The sequence below is a fragment of the Garra rufa genome, chromosome 19 (assembly GCF_049309525.1).
Source record: "Garra rufa chromosome 19, GarRuf1.0, whole genome shotgun sequence".
Taxonomy (NCBI): domain Eukaryota; kingdom Metazoa; phylum Chordata; class Actinopteri; order Cypriniformes; family Cyprinidae; genus Garra; species Garra rufa.
Window position 1 is genome coordinate 6,431,225 of NC_133379.1, and position 21,242 is coordinate 6,452,466.

At 39.9% G+C, this 21,242-nt stretch overlaps 1 protein-coding gene across 1 annotated transcript in view; it reads left to right on the top strand.

Moving 5' to 3' along the window:
• unc119a2 (unc-119 lipid binding chaperone a2) overlaps positions 1–21,242 on the top strand; it is a 36,379-nt gene that overhangs the window by 8,670 nt on the left and 6,467 nt on the right. The window contains exons 2-4 of the mRNA XM_073824584.1: positions 16,269–16,382; positions 19,692–19,791; positions 20,995–21,167. Coding sequence (XP_073680685.1) covers positions 16,269–16,382; positions 19,692–19,791; positions 20,995–21,167 — 387 coding nt within the window. The remainder of the gene's footprint in view (positions 1–16,268; positions 16,383–19,691; positions 19,792–20,994; positions 21,168–21,242) is intronic.

Below are 21,242 nucleotides of genomic sequence, written 5' to 3' on the forward strand. Positions count from 1 at the left end.
AGCGGATTACAGGCCACATCTTATTAATGTACCCCTATGCACATTCCTATACACGCTCGTGCAGACTCCATCGCTCTCTGTATCTCTCTTGGCGTGGATGAATAGCCAGATGGCGTGATGGGGTGGAAAGGTGAATTTGTACAAAGCTTCATTTGTGGTCAGTGAACAGCAGTCGATGTTAAATTAATTTGTGTTGCTCTGAAGGTGTTAGTTACGTAGCGGATACTGAGGAATTACATCGCAGCAATAATCCGCATTACTATCGCTGTCATTCACTGCACAGATTACTTAATGGGTTTATAGGTTGAGTCAGTTTATTGTAAACATCCTCCAGTGAATGAATATATATCACCTAGTGTTTTTGTGTGACTGTTTGTATGCTTGACCTCTGACCTCTATAGAAATGGCTCACTTCCTGGTTGTAACAAACCCCTTAAGTTTTGTGTAAACTACATGTGAAATATGAGAAAGCAGGAATATGCAGGTGTGATTTAAGCATCAACAGTTTTTGAATGTCCTTTGACAGACATTTATGTATTCACCTCAAGAATTGATTTCTGTTAACTAGGGCTGTCGCGGTTAAGGAATTTCCCTTGCGGTAATTTTGAGTGGCTCAGTAGCGCGGTATGCGGTATTACCGCCATATATATATATATATATATATAATTGTGTGTAGGCTGTTACAATGTAAGGTCATATTCAGAAATCAATAAACCGAAACCAAATCGCGTTGATACATGAAGTGAAGTAAACCGAAACCAAATCGCGTTGATACATGAAGTGAAGTAAACAGTACTTACATAGAAACCTAGCCAAGAAAGAAATGCAAATTTTGAAGAAAAATGTCAGACATATTTAGAGGCTTTGCATCTGAAATCTTCGTATATACAACAGTTAGCGCGCTCCCTCGAGTCTGACTGGACAAGAGACTTTCTGTCAGTATTTCACCTGCGTGTTCTAGGCGAGCTGTCAGTCAGTGCAGTTTCATTTTTACGCCACAAGATGGAGGCAAGAGACTATCTTTGAGTAAGTCTTTAAACCGTTCATTCAACTACACCTTCAAAACGCTTATTTATTCAAAGAGAGACGTAATGAAACTTTAGGTTACTCATGTAACCCCGGTTCTCTGATAACATGAGTGAGGTATCTCACTATGGGAAACGCCTCAGGCGTGACCAATCCTGGAAGCACCAATTACACCACGTCTGTCAGTTGACAGACCAATCACAACAGTGATGCGGGAGTCCCGCCTCCCCAATATATATCACTGCATAATGGTCCGTACCTCATTCTCAGCATATCTCTTCCCCGTGCTACTGCAAGGAGGGAAGTATGGTGAGATACCTCACTCATGTTATCAGAGAACCGGGGTTACATGAGTAACCTAAAGTTCTCTTTCAAACATTCATTCGGTATCTCACTATGGGATATAGACAACTCCCGAATTGCAGATATACTGTTCCAAAGAGGCATGTCAACCAACTCTGTGACGAGTGTAAGAAATTAAGAATTTAAGTCCCCCATTATTCGCCTGATATAATGGAGACATGTAAATTATTATTATTATTTTTACACACTTAGGACGGAATGAGCCAAGGACGGCTCTGTAACGTCCAACCTGTAAAATCTGACAAAAGTGTGTGGCGAAGCCCAACTCGCCGCAGCACAAATGTCTGGAACTGAAACGCCCTTAAACAACGCCCACGAGGTGGACAACCCTCGGGTACTATGGGCTTTAAGACCCCCTGGTGCCTCAAGACCCCTGCTGTTATATCCCACTATAATAGCTTCAACTACCCAGTGGGACAGGCGCTGCCGGGAAATAGGTTTACCCTTATGAGAATTAGCCCATGAGACAAATAACTGATTACTCTTCCGCAGCGTTTTCGTTCTGTTTACATAGCAACGCAACGCACGGACAGGGCACAAACAATGAAGCCGCTCTTCTTCTGGTGACGAAAAAGGAGGCGGATGAAAAGCAATTAAATCCACTTGATTACAGGCTAGAGCTGAATCGCTCACCTTAGGCACAAACGCTGGATTGGTCTTGAGCGACACTCTCGAGCAATCCATAGCGAACTGCATACAGGAGTTATGAACCGACAAAGCATGTAGTTCACTAATCCGTTTTGCAGTTGACAGAGCCAGTAATAAAGCGGTCTTTAGCGAAAGGAGCTTTAGATCGCTGCTGTCTATAGGTTCAAAAGGTGCACGAGATGCGTTAAGGACCACAGACAGGTCCCATGGCGGAATCAGAGGTTTTGACACTCTGTTCAAACGCCGTGCACCTCTCATAAATCTGCATACCAAAGGGTGTTGACCCATAGTGTTATTATCAATACCCATATGACATGCTGATATCGCCGCAAGATACACCTTAACGGTAGAAAAAGCTCTACCTTTATCCAGAAGTTCTTGCAGAAAACATAACACATCTGCGACCGAACAGAGAAAAGGGACAATGCGCTTATGCGAGCACCATTGCTCGAAAACATTCCATTTTCTATCGTAGGCAGAGCGCGTCGAGGCAGCCCTCGCGTTCTGAATTGTTTCAATCACCCTCGGGGGTAGCCCTGTAGCATTTAGGTTCAACCTTTCACGGGCCAAGCCCAAAGAGCAACTTTGTCCGGGGCGGGGTGAAATATCTCCCCGCGCGCTTGTGAGAGAAGGTCTCTGCGCAGCGGAAGAGGCCAGGGCTGGTCGACTAAGAGCTGAGTTATCTCCGTCAGCCACAGTTTCCCCGGCCAGTTCGGGGCAATCAGTATGACTGAGTGGCCGTACTGTTTTACCCTTCTTAGAGTTGGTATGATCAGACTTAGCGGAGGGAACGCGTAAAGCAGTACGTTTGGCCATGGGTACGCTAGAGCATCCACACCCATAGGCGCACCGTCTCGCGCTAGCGAGAAGAATAGAGGGCAGCGATTGTTTTCGTGCGATGCGAAGAGATCTACGGCCGCGCGGCCGAATCTCTTCCACAACTGACCCACTACCTGAGGGTGGAGTGTCCATTCTCCGTACCGAGGATTCCCCCTGGACAGGAGATCCGCCCCCGTATTCATTATTCCCGGGACGTGTGTTGCCCGTAATGAATGAAAATGTTTCCTGCCCCATACAATCAGTTTCTGTGCCAAACTGTGAAGCCGAGGAGAACGTGTGCCTCCTTGGCGATTTATATATGCCACCGCGGTTGTGTTGTCTGATCTGATCAGAACGTGGTGGTTCCCCAGAAACTGCACAAAATGTTTCAACGCTAGAAACACTGTTAATAGTTCCAGATAATTTATGTGCGCGCATTTCAGCGAGGCGGGCCATTTCCCTTTCGCTATTCTGCCCTCGCACACTGCGCCCCAGCCTGAGAGCGACGCGTCCGTCGTTACCACCTTCCTCATAGAAACTACCCCCAGCGGAGTCCCGGATTCGAGGAACGAGCGGTTTCTCCAGTAACGGAGAGCACGCACGCAAAGTGCTGACACCGTCACTTTGCGGTTGAGGTGGCGTTTTGGACATAAGTGTTGAGCCGCTGTCCAATTCTGAAACTCTCTCATTCGCAGCAGCCCCAAAGGAATAACAGAGACTGTTGAAGCCATTAGCCCCAGAAGGCGCAAACACAGTGTGAATGGGACCTTGCTCCCTTCTTGAAAAAGGGATAGACAGCTGCGAATTGACCTGATGCGCTCCTCTGACAGAAACGCTTGATACTGATCTGAGTTCAGTCTGAGGCCTAAATAAACTATTTCCTGTGTGGGCATCAGGCAGCTTTTTGTCTCGTTTATTTTGAAACCTAAGCTTGTCAAATGAGACACAAGCATCTTCGTATCTGTCTCCGCTTGCTGCCGTGATGGAGAGCAGAGAAGGAGATCGTCCAGATAAGCTGACACTCTCAGACCCGCTGTCCTCAGCGGTGATAGAGCCGCTTCTATGCATTTGCAAAACGTCCGTGGGGCCAATGAGAGCCCGAAAGGAACAGTTGTAAATTCGTAGGCTGTGCCCTGATAGGCAAACCTGAGGAATTTCCTGTGTGCCGGGTAGATGTCTATATGGAAATATGCATCTTCCAGATCGACTGAGGTGAACCAGTCTTTCTCGTGAATAAAATGTGACAGCGTTTTGAATGTGGGCATTTTGAAGTTGTATTTTCTGAGGTGTTTGTTGAGGATCCGCAAATCCAGAATGGGACGGAGACCTCCCCCTCTCTTGGGAATGAGAAAGTACCGGGAGTAAAAACCCTGATGGCTGTCCTCCGGCGGCACAATCCGAACTGCCCTTTTTTTTAATAAAGAGGCTATTTCTTCCTCTAGAACCTGAGCTGAGTTCCCTTCTGCGGTTGACATCAACACACTGTTGAACACCGGTGGTTTTACAGCAAACTGCAGACGATAACCCCGAATTATCGTGGACAGAACCCATGGATGTACTGCGCATGCGCGCCAGCTCTCCGCGTGAAGCGCGAGCGGACCGCTGCAGCCCTTGCCCACTAATGGCGCTGCCACGCCATCTAGCGGGGGAGCTGGGGATTGCAGCTCTGGATTGAGTAGTTTTGATTTTTTGTGTGTTTTTATTTTCAAACCTTGCTGTGCCCTCGGCCAACTGCCTGGATGCACAGGGAATTTGTTTATTTTTACAACACAAATATTCTCTTGTGAACTCCACTCCACTTTTCCATGTGGTACCCTGGGTGGAGGGGGGAGAAATTTTTTGTGGGGCACTGGGGGAACTGGTGCCAACTCCACAGCTGAACTGGTCAAAAAATAACTTTTTGACATTTTCTTGAACGGCTCCCGAGTCCAACGCATTCTCTTGGCCGGAGGGGGAGAAAAGAACCACACTCTTTGAGGGAGGATGACAACAGATACTCCGAGAGTGCTGTTGCTCGTCCCTGTGTCCAGAACCTTTAAACTGGTTAGGTTGCCCGGCGTTTCTTCCCTCCCTGAGGGTTTGCCGGTCTATGCCTGGCTGCCGCTGCAGCAAAAGAAGGTTTCCCCTTTGGCTGTGCTGGCTTAGGCTGTGAATCAGACTGCTGCGGCTGAGGAGGTCTGGGGCTCCTAAAAACCGTCTGACCACTCCTCAGAGGGGCGTCAAAACTGGGGCGAGCTGATGGAGGACCCTTAGGAAAGGGTTTTCGGGGGAGGCAAGCTTGGAAAGCCTCTCCTTCTTGTTTCCTCAGATCACACCGCTGGCGCATCGCTGTGACTGCTGCACCGAAAAGGGCTTTGGGCTCCACCGGAGCATCCAAAAAATCAACCTTCTCTCTGTCAGACAGCCCTGAAAGTCCCAGCCAGAGGGCTCGCTCACCAACCACTGCCAAGCCCATGCTGCGGCCGCAGCTCTGGACTGCACCTCTGGAAGTTCTTAGGTTGAGATCTGCAATAACACAGATCTCTTCCCAAAGGGCTGGGTTCGGGGACCCAGCATCCATTTGCCTCCCCATCTCCTCCATGAGCTCTGCCTGATAAGCAGTGAGGAGAGAGGTGGCATTAAGAGCCCTCACTGCCAGAGCAGAGGAGCGATAAATCTTCTGAAAAACTGAGGCTGTTAGGCGCTCAGTACGTCCTGGCAGTGAAGCTGAGGCAGACGAAAAGGCTGCTTTGCGATTAGGATTAAGATGATGTGCCACCGACAGCTCAACAGGAGGGGGATTTGACATCCCTAGCTCCTCCATGTTCTGCACATCCAGTCTGGAAAATCCTTTCACAGGGACCCTGTGTGAAAAGGGTTTGTCCCAGAAACGCTTCATTTCTGAAACGCACGCAGGGACCGCGGGAATGACCTGCTTGGTAGCCGGGGCACGCGACGGTAGTCGTTTGCCGTCATATAGATCTCTCTCCGTACCCTGGCCCGTCTGCTGCGACGGCCAATCAATAGAAAGTTTAGCCGCCGCCCTCCTGCACATTTCAAGCAGGTCGAGCTCCACCTGAGCTGAGGCAGGGGATCCTTCGCTTAACGCGCTCTCCGGACGGGAGGGAGTCGACGGAAGAATCGCGTCGTCCTCATCATCCTCCCCATCCTCCTCCAATAGACGGGCGATAGCTTCGTCATCGTCCTCCTCCTCTTCCCTATCGTCTGCTAGGATCGGGAAAAGAGGAGGGAGCTCTGGAGAGACTTCGTCCATGAAGTCGCCCCAGCTGCATGACGCAGGCGGCTGTTTGATTTCCACCATGTTCGGGGGCGAAAGAGAAGGGTCCCCCTTACTAGTGGCCGCTACCCGAACCCTTCTTTCCAGAACCCTTGACGGGAAAACGGAACAGTGCGGGCAACACTCGGGATTCGCTAGTGCCGCTGTAGCATGTCTCACCCCCAAGCATACAATGCACAATGGATGAGAATCTTTGCCTGAAATCATCGCTCCGCAAGCACAAGGGCGCGGGGTGTCTTTACCCTTCGCGCCCTCGCTAGGTACATTACAATTTGCCATTCATTCACTAAGTACACCGCAACGGGTCTTAGTAAAGCCAAACTAGAGAATTCGTCGTAACACGTTAATTCGCTCGTATGTGCTTTAGCAACAACTCTCACCGTGACGGTAAAAGAAAAGAAAAAAGCCTCGCTTTTAAGAATTAACTGCGTTCGCAACGTACCTTAACGGCTCGTCTTTGAACAGTTAAGCAGCTAATCCTGGAAACGAGTATAGAGAAATATATCTTCCAAGATCTTCACGGGGAAGAGAACGAGAATGAGGTACGGACCATTATGCAGTGATATATATTGGGGAGGCGGGACTCCCGCATCACTGTTGTGATTGGTCTGTCAACTGACAGACGTGGTGTAATTGGTGCTTCCAGGATTGGTCACGCCTGAGGCGTTTCCCATAGTGAGATACCGAATGAATGTTTGAAAGAGAACACGATGTTAAAATCATTTTAACTTTAATCGCCACTTTTAAAGGCTCAGCTGACCAGCAGAGCATCGATGTTAAGACAGAGATTTCACTTTCCTTGGACATGACAAGCTAGTTTCACATACATACCTGACTCGATCTGAAAGACAGACGCAGGTAATCGCACAAGCTCAGTCGATCTCTCTCTCATTCGCTGTCTGTTTAGGCTTGTTAAGTGCATATCTACTGAGCCTCATAATAAACACATTATGTTATCATTACTAACTTATTACTAATTTAATATTCAGCACACAGGCATTAAGTGAGAAGGGCAAATCCTTAGGAAAAAAGAAAACAGGCAAATATCGCGGTTGTTGCATTCCTCTGCGGTTATGCACGTCAATAGCGCGGTATTTCGATATTGCGGTTATCGCGACAGCCCTACTGTTAACCGTTATTTTGCCTTTTTATTTGCATAAAGTTGAGCATTTCTCTGCTCTTTGACACTCTTACTGTGCTCTTTCCTCAGCTTCTGCAGAAAATGAATTAATTGACTTGAATTTAGGTAAATAATACCTGGAAATCTTGCATTTTGCCATTTATAGCTGTCATATCTCACTAAGTTTCACCTCAGTGCCGTTAGTGCTTTCATATTTCATAACCGATCATCATGTGCAAAATTTTATTACAACAGAGCATTGAACTATCATCTTAATGACTATGGTTGCAATGTTTACTCTCATTTTTGTTTTATACATTTTTGCTACTTCATTTTAAGAGAGACTATACTCTCATGACTATACTCATCATAATTTCAGTATTTGTCAAATAAAATGATTCAGTTTGTAGGTGCAAAATAGCTGTTATATCATGTTTGGCAGTATAACCATGACCAGTCAGATAAAATCATTATATTATTAAATAAAATGAAGAAACATTTTGATTTGTAAAAATCTTGGCGGACAAAACAATATCAGAATACCATACATTTTTCTGTAGCTCTTGAAAATAAAGTTCCTTAACTAACAATGAACAACACATTTGTTACAATATTTATTCATCTTTGTTAATGTTAGTTGCATAGTTAACTGCGTAGGTAATCTTTGCTTGGGTTTATTAAATGCTAACCAATAACTTTTTAATTTTTTTTTTATATATCTTTCTTTTTTTATAAATTTGTTTCTTAACTATTGTGGTAATGTTAATTAAAAGTTATTGTTAAATTAAAATGATAAATTAAACCTTAATTGTAAAGGGTTTATATTTTAAGCCAATTCAGGTACTTTGCTGATTTATTAAATTGCTTATATTGACTATTGTGTTAGGAAGGTTATTTTGGAAACATAATTTTCAATTACTTTATTAAAGTAATGTAACTGATTACAACTTGAAACTTTTCTACATTTACATTTACATTTAGTCATTTAGCAGACACTTATCCGAAGCAGCTTACAAATGTGACCCTGGGCCACAAAATCTTATAGCACGGGTATATTTGTAGCAATAGCCAAAAGTACATTGTATGGGTCAAAATTATCGATTTTATGCAGAAAATCATTAGGATATTAAGTAAATATCATGTTCCATGATCATATTTTGTAAGTTTCCTACTGTAAATATATCAAAACTTACTAGTAATATGCATTAAGAACCTAATTTGGACAACTTTAAAGGTGATATTTCTCAATATTTAGTTTTTTTTTTTTTTTTTTCACCCTCAGATTTCAGATTTTCAAATAGTTGTATCTCAGCCAAATATTGTCTTATCCTAACAGACTTATTTACTCAGCTTTTAGAAGTATAAATCTCAATTTCAAAAACTTGACCATTATGGCTGGTTTTATGGTTCAGGTCCCAAATGAGGACACCAGAAGCAATCATTTTAAAGCACAGCCACCACAAAATTAGACTTTAGCACATCTTTTAACTGTTGAAATCATTCTAAGGTTAAATACAGATTTAAAATCATGAGAAATAGTACATATTAATACATTCAGATGTTCAGATGAAGATTTTCATAAGTAACTGTAATTTAAATACACTTTTTTTTTCCCCCTCGATAACTGTAACTGATTACAGTTACATTTATTTTGTAATTAAATTACATAACAGCAGAGAGCTCACTTATGTATGCATTACGAGTCAGTTGGCATCCCATTCAGTCATTTCGAGGCCAAAGTCTGTTTTTGCGTGTTGTGTGAGCAGTGCCATTGCAAAACCAGTTTTGGATGGGAAAACGTGTGATTGAGGCCTGTGTTTGGTCAGTTGCAGTTATATCACATTGAAGCATTACAGAGAGAGGTACACAAACCTGCCTTCCCTTTAAATCTCCTGATCGTGTCCCAATCCGCCCCTGCCGTGCTGAGACGCCTTAAGCTGCTTAGGGCCTAATCTGGGCCCTGGGCTCCTAAGGGAGCACATGTACACTGTCCAGAGAGGAGGGGCTAAACTTTGGCATGTGACCATGGGAATGCACCTTCTCTCTGGATACTACATGGTGAGCTTATTCTGCATGGATGCCATGTTGAAAACATTCAGAGGCTGGATCTTTGTAACTGGAGAATGGAGATGGTTTCTAACATGTTATTGCACATAATTTTGCACATTCATTAGATGTATTTGGATTTGCGTATTAATTGTAAATGCCGGAGAAGAACTGGTGTGTCACAAATATAGTTTTGCGTTATTTGCAAATATCAGGACTACTATTTGGTGCAGTTCATACAGGTTGCTAAACCCAACCAGAGCTGCTCAGAGTTACTTGGTAAGCGTTTCACAGTTTCATTTGAGAATAAGATCTTAATAACAAACTGCAAAAATAAGTTTATCTTGAAACTATGACAGAGTAGGAGTACCCCACGTAGGAGTAATAATAACATTTCAGGAACATTAAAGAACATTTTTCATGCATATATTATTTAATCAGTTCTGTTGTGCAGTGTTTGTTATAGATTAATTGTCATTTTAATTTATATTTCATTTATATTTCACCAATTGTTATTTGTTTTTTTTGTTTTTTTAAATACTGATTAAAGTGTTAAAGCATTTTTCATTTTATTTCATTAGCACCATTTTGAATGTTTATATTAAATATGGAAGGCTGTTTCTGCCACTGAATAAAAAATAAAATAACTTTTTATCTCACAATTCTAAATTTTTTTCTCTCAATTGTGAAATGTTTACATCTCAGAATTATGTGATACAATTCTGACTTTTTTTTTTTTAAATCTCGCAATTGAGAAATTCGGAATTGTGAGTTTATATCTTGCAATTCTGACTAACTCGCAATTGTGAGTTTATATCATGCAATTCTTAGAAAAAAGTCAGAATTTAGTTCATATTTCACAATTCTGACTTACTAACTTGCAACTGCAAGTTTATATCACACAATTTTGAATTTATAACTTGCAATTGCAAGTATCACATTTTTATATCTCTCAATTCTGACTTACTAACTCGCAACTGCAAGTTTATATCACACAATTCTGAATTTATATCAAGCAATTCTGAGAAAAAAAAAGTCAGAATTGTGAAATAAGAAGTTGCAATTTTTTATTTATTTTTTAATTCAGTGGGAGAAACGGCCTTCCATAATTAAATACTGAATCCAGAAAAAATAAAATAAAATGAGAAAATACATAATTTAGAGAAAAATAAAATTAATCTCATGTGGCCTTAAATTAGCTATTCTCTGGGATTTGTGAACAAAAAAAGTTATGTTTACATTGATTTTTGCCCTTATTTCCCAGCCCTACATCACCTACACATGTCTGAAGCCATTAAAAATACATTACCACAAAATGCCATTGCAAATTGCTACACTTTTACAATTAGACTTTTTAACTTTACATACAATTAGAAATAAAGAAATAACCTAAATAGTTGCTGTTAGGTTAAAAAATAACACTCAAATTAATTTCCAACATGTCTCTGTTGTGGATTTAATTTTTAATTTGCATTTCGATAAAATGGGTACAAATTAAGTACATTTTCATTTTACAAATATAATTATTGCATACAGTAGAATAGTTACATTACCTCTTTTTGCAAAGTAACCAAAAATCTTAATTTTAGTAGTACTTATTTTGATTACATTTATTTTATGTTTTAAAGTGTCTCTGTTTCTCTAGTGTCTCTGTAACAAATGACATACTACATCATCCTGAGCTTTGGGTGAACATGTTATTAGTTGTTACGATACAGACAATGTATTTCCACACAATAACACCATGTGCGACATAATTAGAATCATGACTAAAAGGGGGGTTTATTTTGAAACTGAAATAACATTATCCAGCCCTAATTTCACAAATCACTCCCCAGAATGTCTGCTCGGGAAATCAGACACACAAAATCTGAATATTAAGTGCCAACAACTGTGCATTTTAATAGAGAGCTCATTTGCAATTTAAATGCTGCTGTTGTGTAAGCTCTAGTGAATTGCATGTGATGTTTTTACTCGCATTATTGTTTGTCCCTGCTTGGCTAAATGCTGTGGATAGAGGTTTTTTCCCTTTCGGATATTTATATATGGCCAGACTAGTTCAGCTGGTGCTCATTTGGCAATTGAACACTTTATTTAAGATGGAGCTTAATACAGATACAAATACGCTGTAGTTTGTTTTAACACTCTGAACAGGAAATAATGAATCACTGTTCTTAGCCTAAAATACTAATTGATTACCGTTGCTCTGCGTAAAACATAAGGGTGATGACCGAATCATTGACTTGTAATGGCTTATGTTTAATGTGGCCTGTGTTTGTCTAAGCAGGGTCTAATTTATTTGTCAAATAACATCCCACGGGAACAGTCATTCTGGCATCTCTAATGAACTGCCTAAGAATGAGTCAGAATTCCGATCTGTACAATTCATGGGTACGTCTTGCAAAACATACCCACAATGCACTACCTACGGAGCAGCAAACACTAATTGGCACTGTCACTTCTCATGGGTACAGGGATTACTGATGCAAAAATAGCGTGGACTGTGAGTGCACGTGTGTTTACATTACATGTGTGCAGGTTCAGTGTTGACACTGAAAATCCTTGCTTAAAAACACTGATCTTGACCAAGCACCTGGGTTTTAGCAACCATGTAAAAATGTGGTTTTAACCAAACACCCTAGTTCAGGTTTAAATGAAAGATCAGTTTTGGTTGTAGATGTAACATCTACTATGAAGTGAATGATTGCCTAGGTGTTTGTAGAAGATACTGCAGTGTTTTCAGTCACACTTTAGTTCGAGGACCAATTCTCATTATTAACTAGCTATTGACTTTTAAAACTGAACATTGAACTATGGCCTTTGCCTCAAACTCCCAATTTGCTTGCTAAGTTAAGTTTTTGAGGAAAACATTCCAGGATTTTGCTGTGTAGTGGTCTTCAATGAGGGCCAACGGGTTGAAGGTCCAAATTGCAGTTTTAATGCAGCTTCAAAGGGCTCTACAGATACCAGTTGAGGAATAAGGGGCTTATCTAGTGAATTGATGGGTCATTTTCTAAAAATAAATTAAAAACCTATGTATATACCTTTTTTTTACCTATAAATACTTGTTTTGCACTGGTTTGGCATGGCATAGGCGATTTTGAACTGAAGTACACAGACGAAGAGCTTACCTTGCGTGACCTTTCCAACGTGTTTTAAGCAAAGCATGAAGTCACTCATCGCAGAGTTAGTGCAAAATTGACTTTTAAAAAAAAGGAAAATAACCATATTGTTTCAATAGATAAGTCTCTATTCTTCTGCTGGGATTATGTACAGTCGTGGCCAAAAGTTTTGAGAATTACATAAATATTGGAAATTGGAAAAGTTGCTGCTTAAGTTTTTATAATAGCAATTTGCATATACTCCAGAAGGTTATGAAGAGTGATCAGATGAATTGCATAGTCCTTCTTTGCCATGAAAATTAACTTAATCCCGAAAAAAAACTTTAAACTGCATTAAGAAGGCTTCAGGGCGTCCAAGAAAGTCCAGTAAGCGCCAGGATCGTCTCCTAAAGAGGATTCAGCTGCGGGATCGGAGTGCCACCAGTGCAGAGCTTGCTCAGGAATGGCAGCAGGCAGATGTGAGCGCATCTGCACGCACAGTGAGGCCAAGACTTTTGGAAGATGGCCTGGTGTCAAGAAGGGCAGCAAAGAAGCCACTTCTCTCCAAAAAAAACATCAGGGACAGATTGATCTTCTGCAAAAAGTATGGCGAATGGACTGCTGAGGACTGGGGCAAAGACATATTCTCCGATGAAGCCTCTTTCCGATTGTTTGGGGCATCTGGAAAAAGGCTTGTCCGGAGAAGAAAAGGTGAGCGCTACCATCAGTCCTGTGTCATGCCAACAGTAAAGCATCCTGAGACCATTCATGTGTGGGGTTGCTTCTCATCCAAGGGAGTGGGCTCACTCACAATTTTGCCCAAAAACACAGCCATGAATAAAGAATGGTACCAAAACACCCTCCAACAGCAACTTCTTCCAACAATCCAACAACAGTTTGGTGAAGAACAATGCATTTTCCAGCACGATGGAGCACCGTGCCATAAGGCAGAAGTGATAACTAAGTGGCTCGGGGACCAAAACGTTGAAATGTTGGGTCCATGGCCTGGAAACTCCCCAGATCTTAATCCCATTGAGAACTTGTGGTCAATCCTCAAGAGGCGGGTGGACAAACAAAAACCCACTAATTCTGACAAACTCCAATAAGTGATTATGAAAGAATGGGTTGCTATCTGGGGCAAATCCTGACTGATGTTGATTGAGAGCATGCCCAGTCGAATTGCAGAGGTCCTGAAAAAGAAGGGCCAACACTGCAAATACTGACTCTTTGCATAAATGTCATGTAATTTTCGACAAAAGCCTTTGAAACGAATGAAGTGCTTGTAATTATATTTCAGTACATCACAGAAACAACTGAAACAAAGATCTAAAACCAGCTTAGCAGCAAACTTTGTGAAAACTAATATTTGTGTCATTCTCAACTTTTGGCCACGACTGTAGAGCCATTTGAAGCTGCATTGAAACTGCAATTTGGACCTTCAACCCTTTAGGTTCCATTGAAGTTCGCTATATGGAGAAATATCCTAGAATGTTTTTCTCAAAAACCTTAATTTCTTTTTGACTGTAGAAAGAAAGACATGAAAACCTTAGATGACATGGGGGTGAGTAAATTATCAGGAATTTTTTTTTCTGAAAGTGAACTAACCTTTAATAGTGGGAATTGGTCTCTAAACTAAAGTGTAATCATTAGGTATGCACCGAAATGAAAATTCTTGGCTGAAGTCAAAGCCGAACAAAATTGCACACTGCACAATTACCGAACAGGTTTTTTTTTTCGTGTTTTTTCCCTCATGTATTTGACCTTTTTTTACACCATTGCATAAATTAAATAGCCAAAATGTGCTTTGTACAGTTTTGTCTTGCTTTTCAAAAAAATATTTTTTTTTACATAACGATTTCAGAATATTTAAATTTTTAACATTCAGTAGACATTATAGCCTACCAACAAAGCACAATTTAACTCAAAATTAATAAGTTAGTAAAATAATATTCTTTGGCCATTTTTAAGACCCTCTTCTTGAATCAGGCATGTGTTTTTAATATACAAATAAATGCAGCCTTGCTGAGCAAAGGAGAATGTTATAATGAATGTATTAATAGAGCTGTTGTAATGATTGTTATCATTATTTTTGTCTTTTTTATTTTATTTTAAAGAACAATAGTAAAATTACAATACTAACATTCATGAATGTCGACTTTTATTTTGGCGGAAACACGCAAGAAGACCTCAGTACTACTTTTTGCTGACAGCAGCAGATTTATGAATGATTCTCATCATGCAGATTTCCCTCACGCTTTGGACTTTAAACCCTGGCTAACGAGCTTGTGCAGAGCTGTCAGAATACATACAATTTGTGCGTGTATTAGACAACGTACTGTAGTTTATTTACTAATGGTTTAAGGCCATTTTGCGATTTCAGTCATCATACAGTAACCAGCAACAACCACCCCTTTCTCTTCTTATCGAAGACATGCAATGCAGTTCTAAACAGTCTCTCGCTGTCGGTGCTTGAATTTTGTGTCTTTCTCAGACAATTTTTTAAATGCTTCCACACTGCCGACATGTTTGCTGCATTAGTGCACGCCTCTATTTGATCGCGTCACTTCATTGTTCGGTATAATTTATTCTGCCTTTTCGCTTATTCAAATAATTTCAGTTGCCGAAAATTCGGTGCATTCCTAGTAATCATGTTTACTTATTTACGAGCCATGTACAGTCACGTCTATGACACCGCTTGTTTCTAGCAAAAAATATTGCCATTGTATAAGATCATTGCTTAAAAGGTTGCACAAGTCTGTTTACCCAGAGGCCAGAGAAAACTGCTGGGGCCAATTAGGAAACTCCATCTTGGTCTTTATGGTAAAGTCTGAGGGGAAAGTTTATGTGAGGACAAATGAAATCACTTGAAGTGTTGTGCAATCAGAATTTTGAGGAATTTTGTACATTTTAGGGCACATTTAAGAGATGGGATAAAATTAGATAATGAGCTGAAGACAAGATGAAAAGCCCCATTGGGAGAGCCAATGTTGCTGTGTCAGGCTGAGGAAATGTTGTTTTTGTTAAATTTCTTTAATGGATTAGTTTAAAATGCTGTATAATAAAATAAGTATTTAAATAATTGTAATAATGCCCCCATAAGTCTGCATCTGTAGATGTTAAATGCTTATAATGGTTTAAAAATGGTTTAAATATTTAACATTTTTGGATTGTTCTTGCAGTTGTTTTCTATAATTTTTTTTTTGCCATTTTACCTTTACTTTATGGACGGTAAGGACTTCACCAGAGTGAATTGTCAGAGAAATAACTGCTCCATATGTCAGAGCATTGCCCATGAGGTTATTAGCTCTCTGAAATGCTAAATAGTTAAAGGGATAGTTCACCCAACAGTTAAGAGTCTATCATTAAATACTCACCCTTATGTCAGTCCAAATCTGTTAGACCTTCATTCATCTTTGGAACACAAATGAAGATATTTTTGATGAAATCCGAGAGCTTTCTGACCCTGCATAGACAGCAACGCAACTGAAACATTCAAACAGCCCAGAAGGGTAGTAAGGACTTAAAATAGTCCACTTGACATCAGTGGTTCAACTGCAATTTTATAAAGCCACGAGAAGTTTTTGTGTGCAAAGAAAAAAAAAAAAAGACTTGATTCAACAATTTCTTGTCTTCCGTGTCAGTCGATACTTGTTCACAAGAGTACCACAGCGTGAATGGTACTCTTGTAAACATGCGGCAGATACTGACACGGAAGAGAAGAAATTGTTGAATGAAGTCGTTATTTTTGTTTCTCGTAGTTTCAAAACATTAAAGTTGAACCACCAATGTCACATGGACTACTTTAACAACCATTAATTTCCTGGTAAATTTGTAATTTCTAAATTTGCTGCTTTTTTCTTTTCCACAGATTATCTGTGTAGTCCAGAAGACAATGTATACAATATTGACTTCACACGGTTCAAGATCAGGGATATGGAAACAGGAACAGTACTGTTTGAGATCACCAAACCACCAGCCACAGGTGAGTGTTGAGTGGCCACTTCCAGCAGGTTACGGATTCCATTCATGTGATCAGCGGTATGGAGAGTTATTGGATCTTTGTGTGTCTCTTACTAAAGTGCACTCTTTGGGTTTTCCATTAGACTTGCTACTAATATACAGTATCTCACAAAAGTGAGTACACCCCTTACATTTCATTTTACCATTTTAATATATTTTCTCAAGGGACAATACTATAGAAATTAAACTTGGATATATTTTAGAGTAGTCAATGTGCAGCTTGTATAGCAGTATAGATTTACTCTCCTCTGAAAATAACTCAACATCCAGCCATTATTGTCAAAATAGCTAGCAACAAAAGTGATAACAGCAGTGTGTTGTTGAACCATGCAAAGCCACATGTCCGATTCATCGTGTTTGTTTTTCTGCTTGACAGGACCATGCAAACTTGAGTATCTTGTATTAGAGCAGTTAAAATTAGGTGCTTTAAGAACAATTCTCTCATACTGACCACTGGATGTTCAACATGGCATCTCATGGCAAAGAACTCTCTGAGGATTTAAGAATTAGAATGGTTGCTCTCCGCAAAGATGGCACTATAGTGGTCAGACGAAACATTTGAAAACGTTTTACGGAACATGCAAATCTGTATTTGCACTGCCGCTGTCACGGAGAGAGCCATCATGTTTAGGTGAGAAACGGTTTCACAAACAGTCTTTTCAAATACTCAGTCATTCATATTATCACAGCAATACTGGGATTAAAGGTCATAGTTTGGACATAAACATTGATGTCTATGGTATTGGCACTTCAAATAACGTTTGTGTTTCGACTGCATTGTTTCACCACTAGGTGGAAACAAATAACTGTTAAAAACGTATTTGTCATTGAACAGAGATTCATTCAAAAATGCTAATTCATCCGGTAATGTTTTTATGAGTGAGTCATTTATTCATTCAAACCACTTTTTATAAATTTAATAATAAAAATTGGTGCAATAAATATATTATATTTTGAATACATATATTATGTATTAAATGTTTAGTAATTCATTCAAATGAATTAAACACTATTAAATAGACTGCAGCAATTGATATTTTGTCTCACATTATTTTGCTTAGTTTAGAATTGCGGGGAAATCGTGATCTCTATTTGATCTCTAGAAAACTGAAACTATATAAAAACTAAATAGAAATGTGTTCGCAAAATAAAAACTAAACTAAATTTTATTGCAAATTATATACAAATAAAACTAATTTAAAAAAGCAAAACTATAATAACCTTGGTGGTCAGGGTCATAGAGAGGTTTTCCAAGATGGATTCCATTCGGAACAGACCTTGCAAGGGTCGAACAACAAAGTTGAGCACTTGTTCTGTGTGTCAGGTGCAGAACCTGGCTTCAAAAAACAGATGCATGAGTTCTGCCAGCATTGTTTTAAAGGTTTCAGAAGTTGAAGGTCAGCTTGTCAGTGCTCAGACCACACGCCGTACACTGCAACAAGTCTGTTTGCATAGGCGTCAATCTCAGAAGTAAGGCTCACAAGAAAGCCCGCAAACAGTTTGCTGAAGACAACCTGTCCAAGAGCATGAATTACTGGAACCATGTCCTGTGGTCTAATGAGACTATAAGATGAACTTGTTTGGCTCAGATGGTGTCCAGCATGTGTGGCGATGCCCTGGTGAGGAGTACCAAGAAAACTGTGTCTTGCCTACAGTCAAACATGGTGGGCTACATGAGTGCTGCTGGTACTGGGGAGCTGCAGTTCATTGAGAAAACATGGGTTCTATTATGTACTGTACATTTTAAAGCAGAACATGATGCCTTCCCTCCAGAAACTAGGCCAAACGGCAGTTTTCCGACATGATAACGATCCCAAACACACCACCAAGATGCCAACTGCCTTGCTGAGGAAGCTGAAGGTAAAGGTGATTGGGTGGCCAAGTATGTCTCCAAACCTGAACCCTGTTAAGGGCATCCTCAAGCGGAAGGTGGAGAAGCATCATGTGTCTAACATCCAGTAGCTCTGTGAGGAGTGGGTCCCAGCAACAACCTGTCCAGCTCTGGTCAATTCCATGCCCAGGATGATTAAGGCAGTGCCAGATAACAATGGTGCTAACACAATATATTGACACTTTTGACAAGACATAGGGTGTACTCACTTTTGTTGTCAGCTATTTTGACAATAATGGCTGTATGTTGAGTTTTTTTTTAGGGGACAGTAAATCTATACTGCTATACAAGCTGCACATTGACTACTCTAAAATATATCATAGTTTCATTTCTATAGTATTGAAGATAGAAGATATACTAAAATGGTTGCAGAAATGTATAGGGTGTACTCACTTTTGTGACATACTGTAGATGTTTTTACATCCATAAATATATACAGTCATTGACACAATTTTATAATTATTGTCGTGCGTGCGTGCGTGCGTGCATGCGTGCGTGTGTGTGTGTACCCAAGCTTTTGTTACATGAGCTGACAGCCTGGCTTGATGTTGACATGTACTTTCATGTCAAGCTTGTGGGCTTCACATTTGACATTGCAAAGAAAAGTGAGTGTATTGTTACAGATATAATCAATTAATAATCAGGTGCAGCAGTGATATGTGATATGCTAGCATATCAGATATCTTTTGCCCCTAATAAGGTGTTTGTTAGCATGAGGTTACCATTTATGTAATTACTAGTATTGTGGCTATTTGGTATTTGACATTTTATAAATAATATTCCACGACTGTTTTCAGTTTCGTTATTCACTGTCATTATCAATTTTTTCTAAATAATACAGCTGCAAGCTGCAATTACAGGGACAAACACATCAACTGCGATCTGAAAAGACAAACGAGCATGTCTGAAGGATCTGATGATTTCACAAACAGAGCAACAATATTAGCCAGAGCAGTTCAAAAGTTTGGAGAAAATTACATGTTAAATTTTAAAAAGGCTTGGCCAAGGATTTCCAGACTTATAGAGAGACATTCATATTTTTTAACCACTAGGTGGAACTGTCCTGAAACTGCTCAGGTATTGTCATGGCTGTGGTTGAATATGAACAGAAACATAATGTGAACAAACTCGTTAATGGACTGAACTAGGATGTGATTCATGCAACTTTGCACTGAATGTGCAAAACAACTGTTCATATATAGCTTCAATGAGGAAAAAAAAAATATCTTCAGTCTCTGCTTTATTGTTTTTAGTCTTTTTAATAAGTGATGCTCAGAAAGACACTCGGTTACATAATCAGTAATCATGCGCAATTATGATCAGACACATACATCAATTATTTTACTATTTTGATTCTCACTGATTTTTTGTTTCTTCCAGATAAAGGAGGGGATAAAAGAGATGTTGATCCAAACGCTGGCCGGTTTGTACGTTATCAGTTTACGCCAGCTTTCTTACGGCTACGTCAAGTAGGAGCCACGTAAGTACAGTTTATCAAGCTAGTCTGTATACACACCTGTATACCTTTACTTTTATTCATTGAGGACAGAAGACATTTGTAATGTTACAAAAGATTTCTATTTTATAAGTTGATCTTCTAATTGACTTTAGCTTTTCAAAGAATCCTGAAAATAAAAAAAAACATTACAGTTTCCACAAACATATTAATCAAATTGAATTACATCACAATATAAATAACAATGTGACTCTGGACCATAAAAACAAGCATTTGGGTCAGTTTTTTTCTGATAGATAAGCCTTCGATTGATGTGTGGTTTGTTAGGATAGGACAATATTTGGCCGAGATTTAACTATTTGAAAATCTGGAATCCGAGGGTGTGAAAAAATCAAAATATTGAGAAAATTGCCTTTTAAAGTTGTCCAAATGAAGTTCTTAGCAATCCATATTACTAATCAGAAATCAAGTTTTGATATGTTTATGGTAGGAAATGTACAAAATATCTTCATGGAACATGATCTTAATGGTTTTTGGCATAAAAAAAAAAGTTTTGACCCATACAATGTATTTTTTAGCTATTTCTACAAATATACCCGTGCTATTTACGACTGGTTTTGTGGTCCAGGGTCACGCATAAAAATCTTACCCATCTCATATGTTTGAATGGTTAATGCACAGTTTTCCTAGAAGCCATAAGGTAACTAAATTATCAGTTCTTCAAATTTAAATATCTTTAAAAACAAGCAGTAACTAAAAATATGTCCACGCAGGATATTATGAAATATTTGCATGATTAGATCATCACTGTAGTCCTGCTGTCCTAGCATATTGCCCTCTCTTGCAAAGAGGTTACATTTTTAGAAAATAAACACAGTAACACATGAAAGGACGGACAGCTGATACTCATTAGTGGAGCTGTCTCATATTCCAGAACAACAGTTGCATGCTTATTGAGGTCAGATATAAAACAAAGAGAGCATAAACCATTTCTCTAAATTAAACCTGTCGAATGAGTCTCGTCATAATACTAAAGGGCAGAATATAGAAGTAGATGCAATAAGCTACTCATTATTAATAATGAATCCGGTTCACATAATACATTGGGGAATGGAATGCTGAACAGTGGCTGGAAATGATTAACAGCCATCTAAACTTCCTCAAGTGAAGAACTATATAGAGAAATGAACACTGAAGAACTAAGAATCTTCTCTGCCTTGTTTTTAGTGTTGAATTCACAGTAGGGGACATCCCCATCAATAACTTCCGGATGATCGAGAGGCACTATTTCCGTGAACAGCTGCTGAAGAGCTTCGACTTTGAGTTCGGCTTCTGCATCCCCAGCAGCAAGAACACCTGTGAGCACATCTACGAGTTCCCACCGCTCTCAGAGGATCTCAGTAAGTGCCAGTGTCAGTGTAATCCCTAAGAGACTATCTAGAGCAAATACTATTATAAAATTATGCTGATTCTTT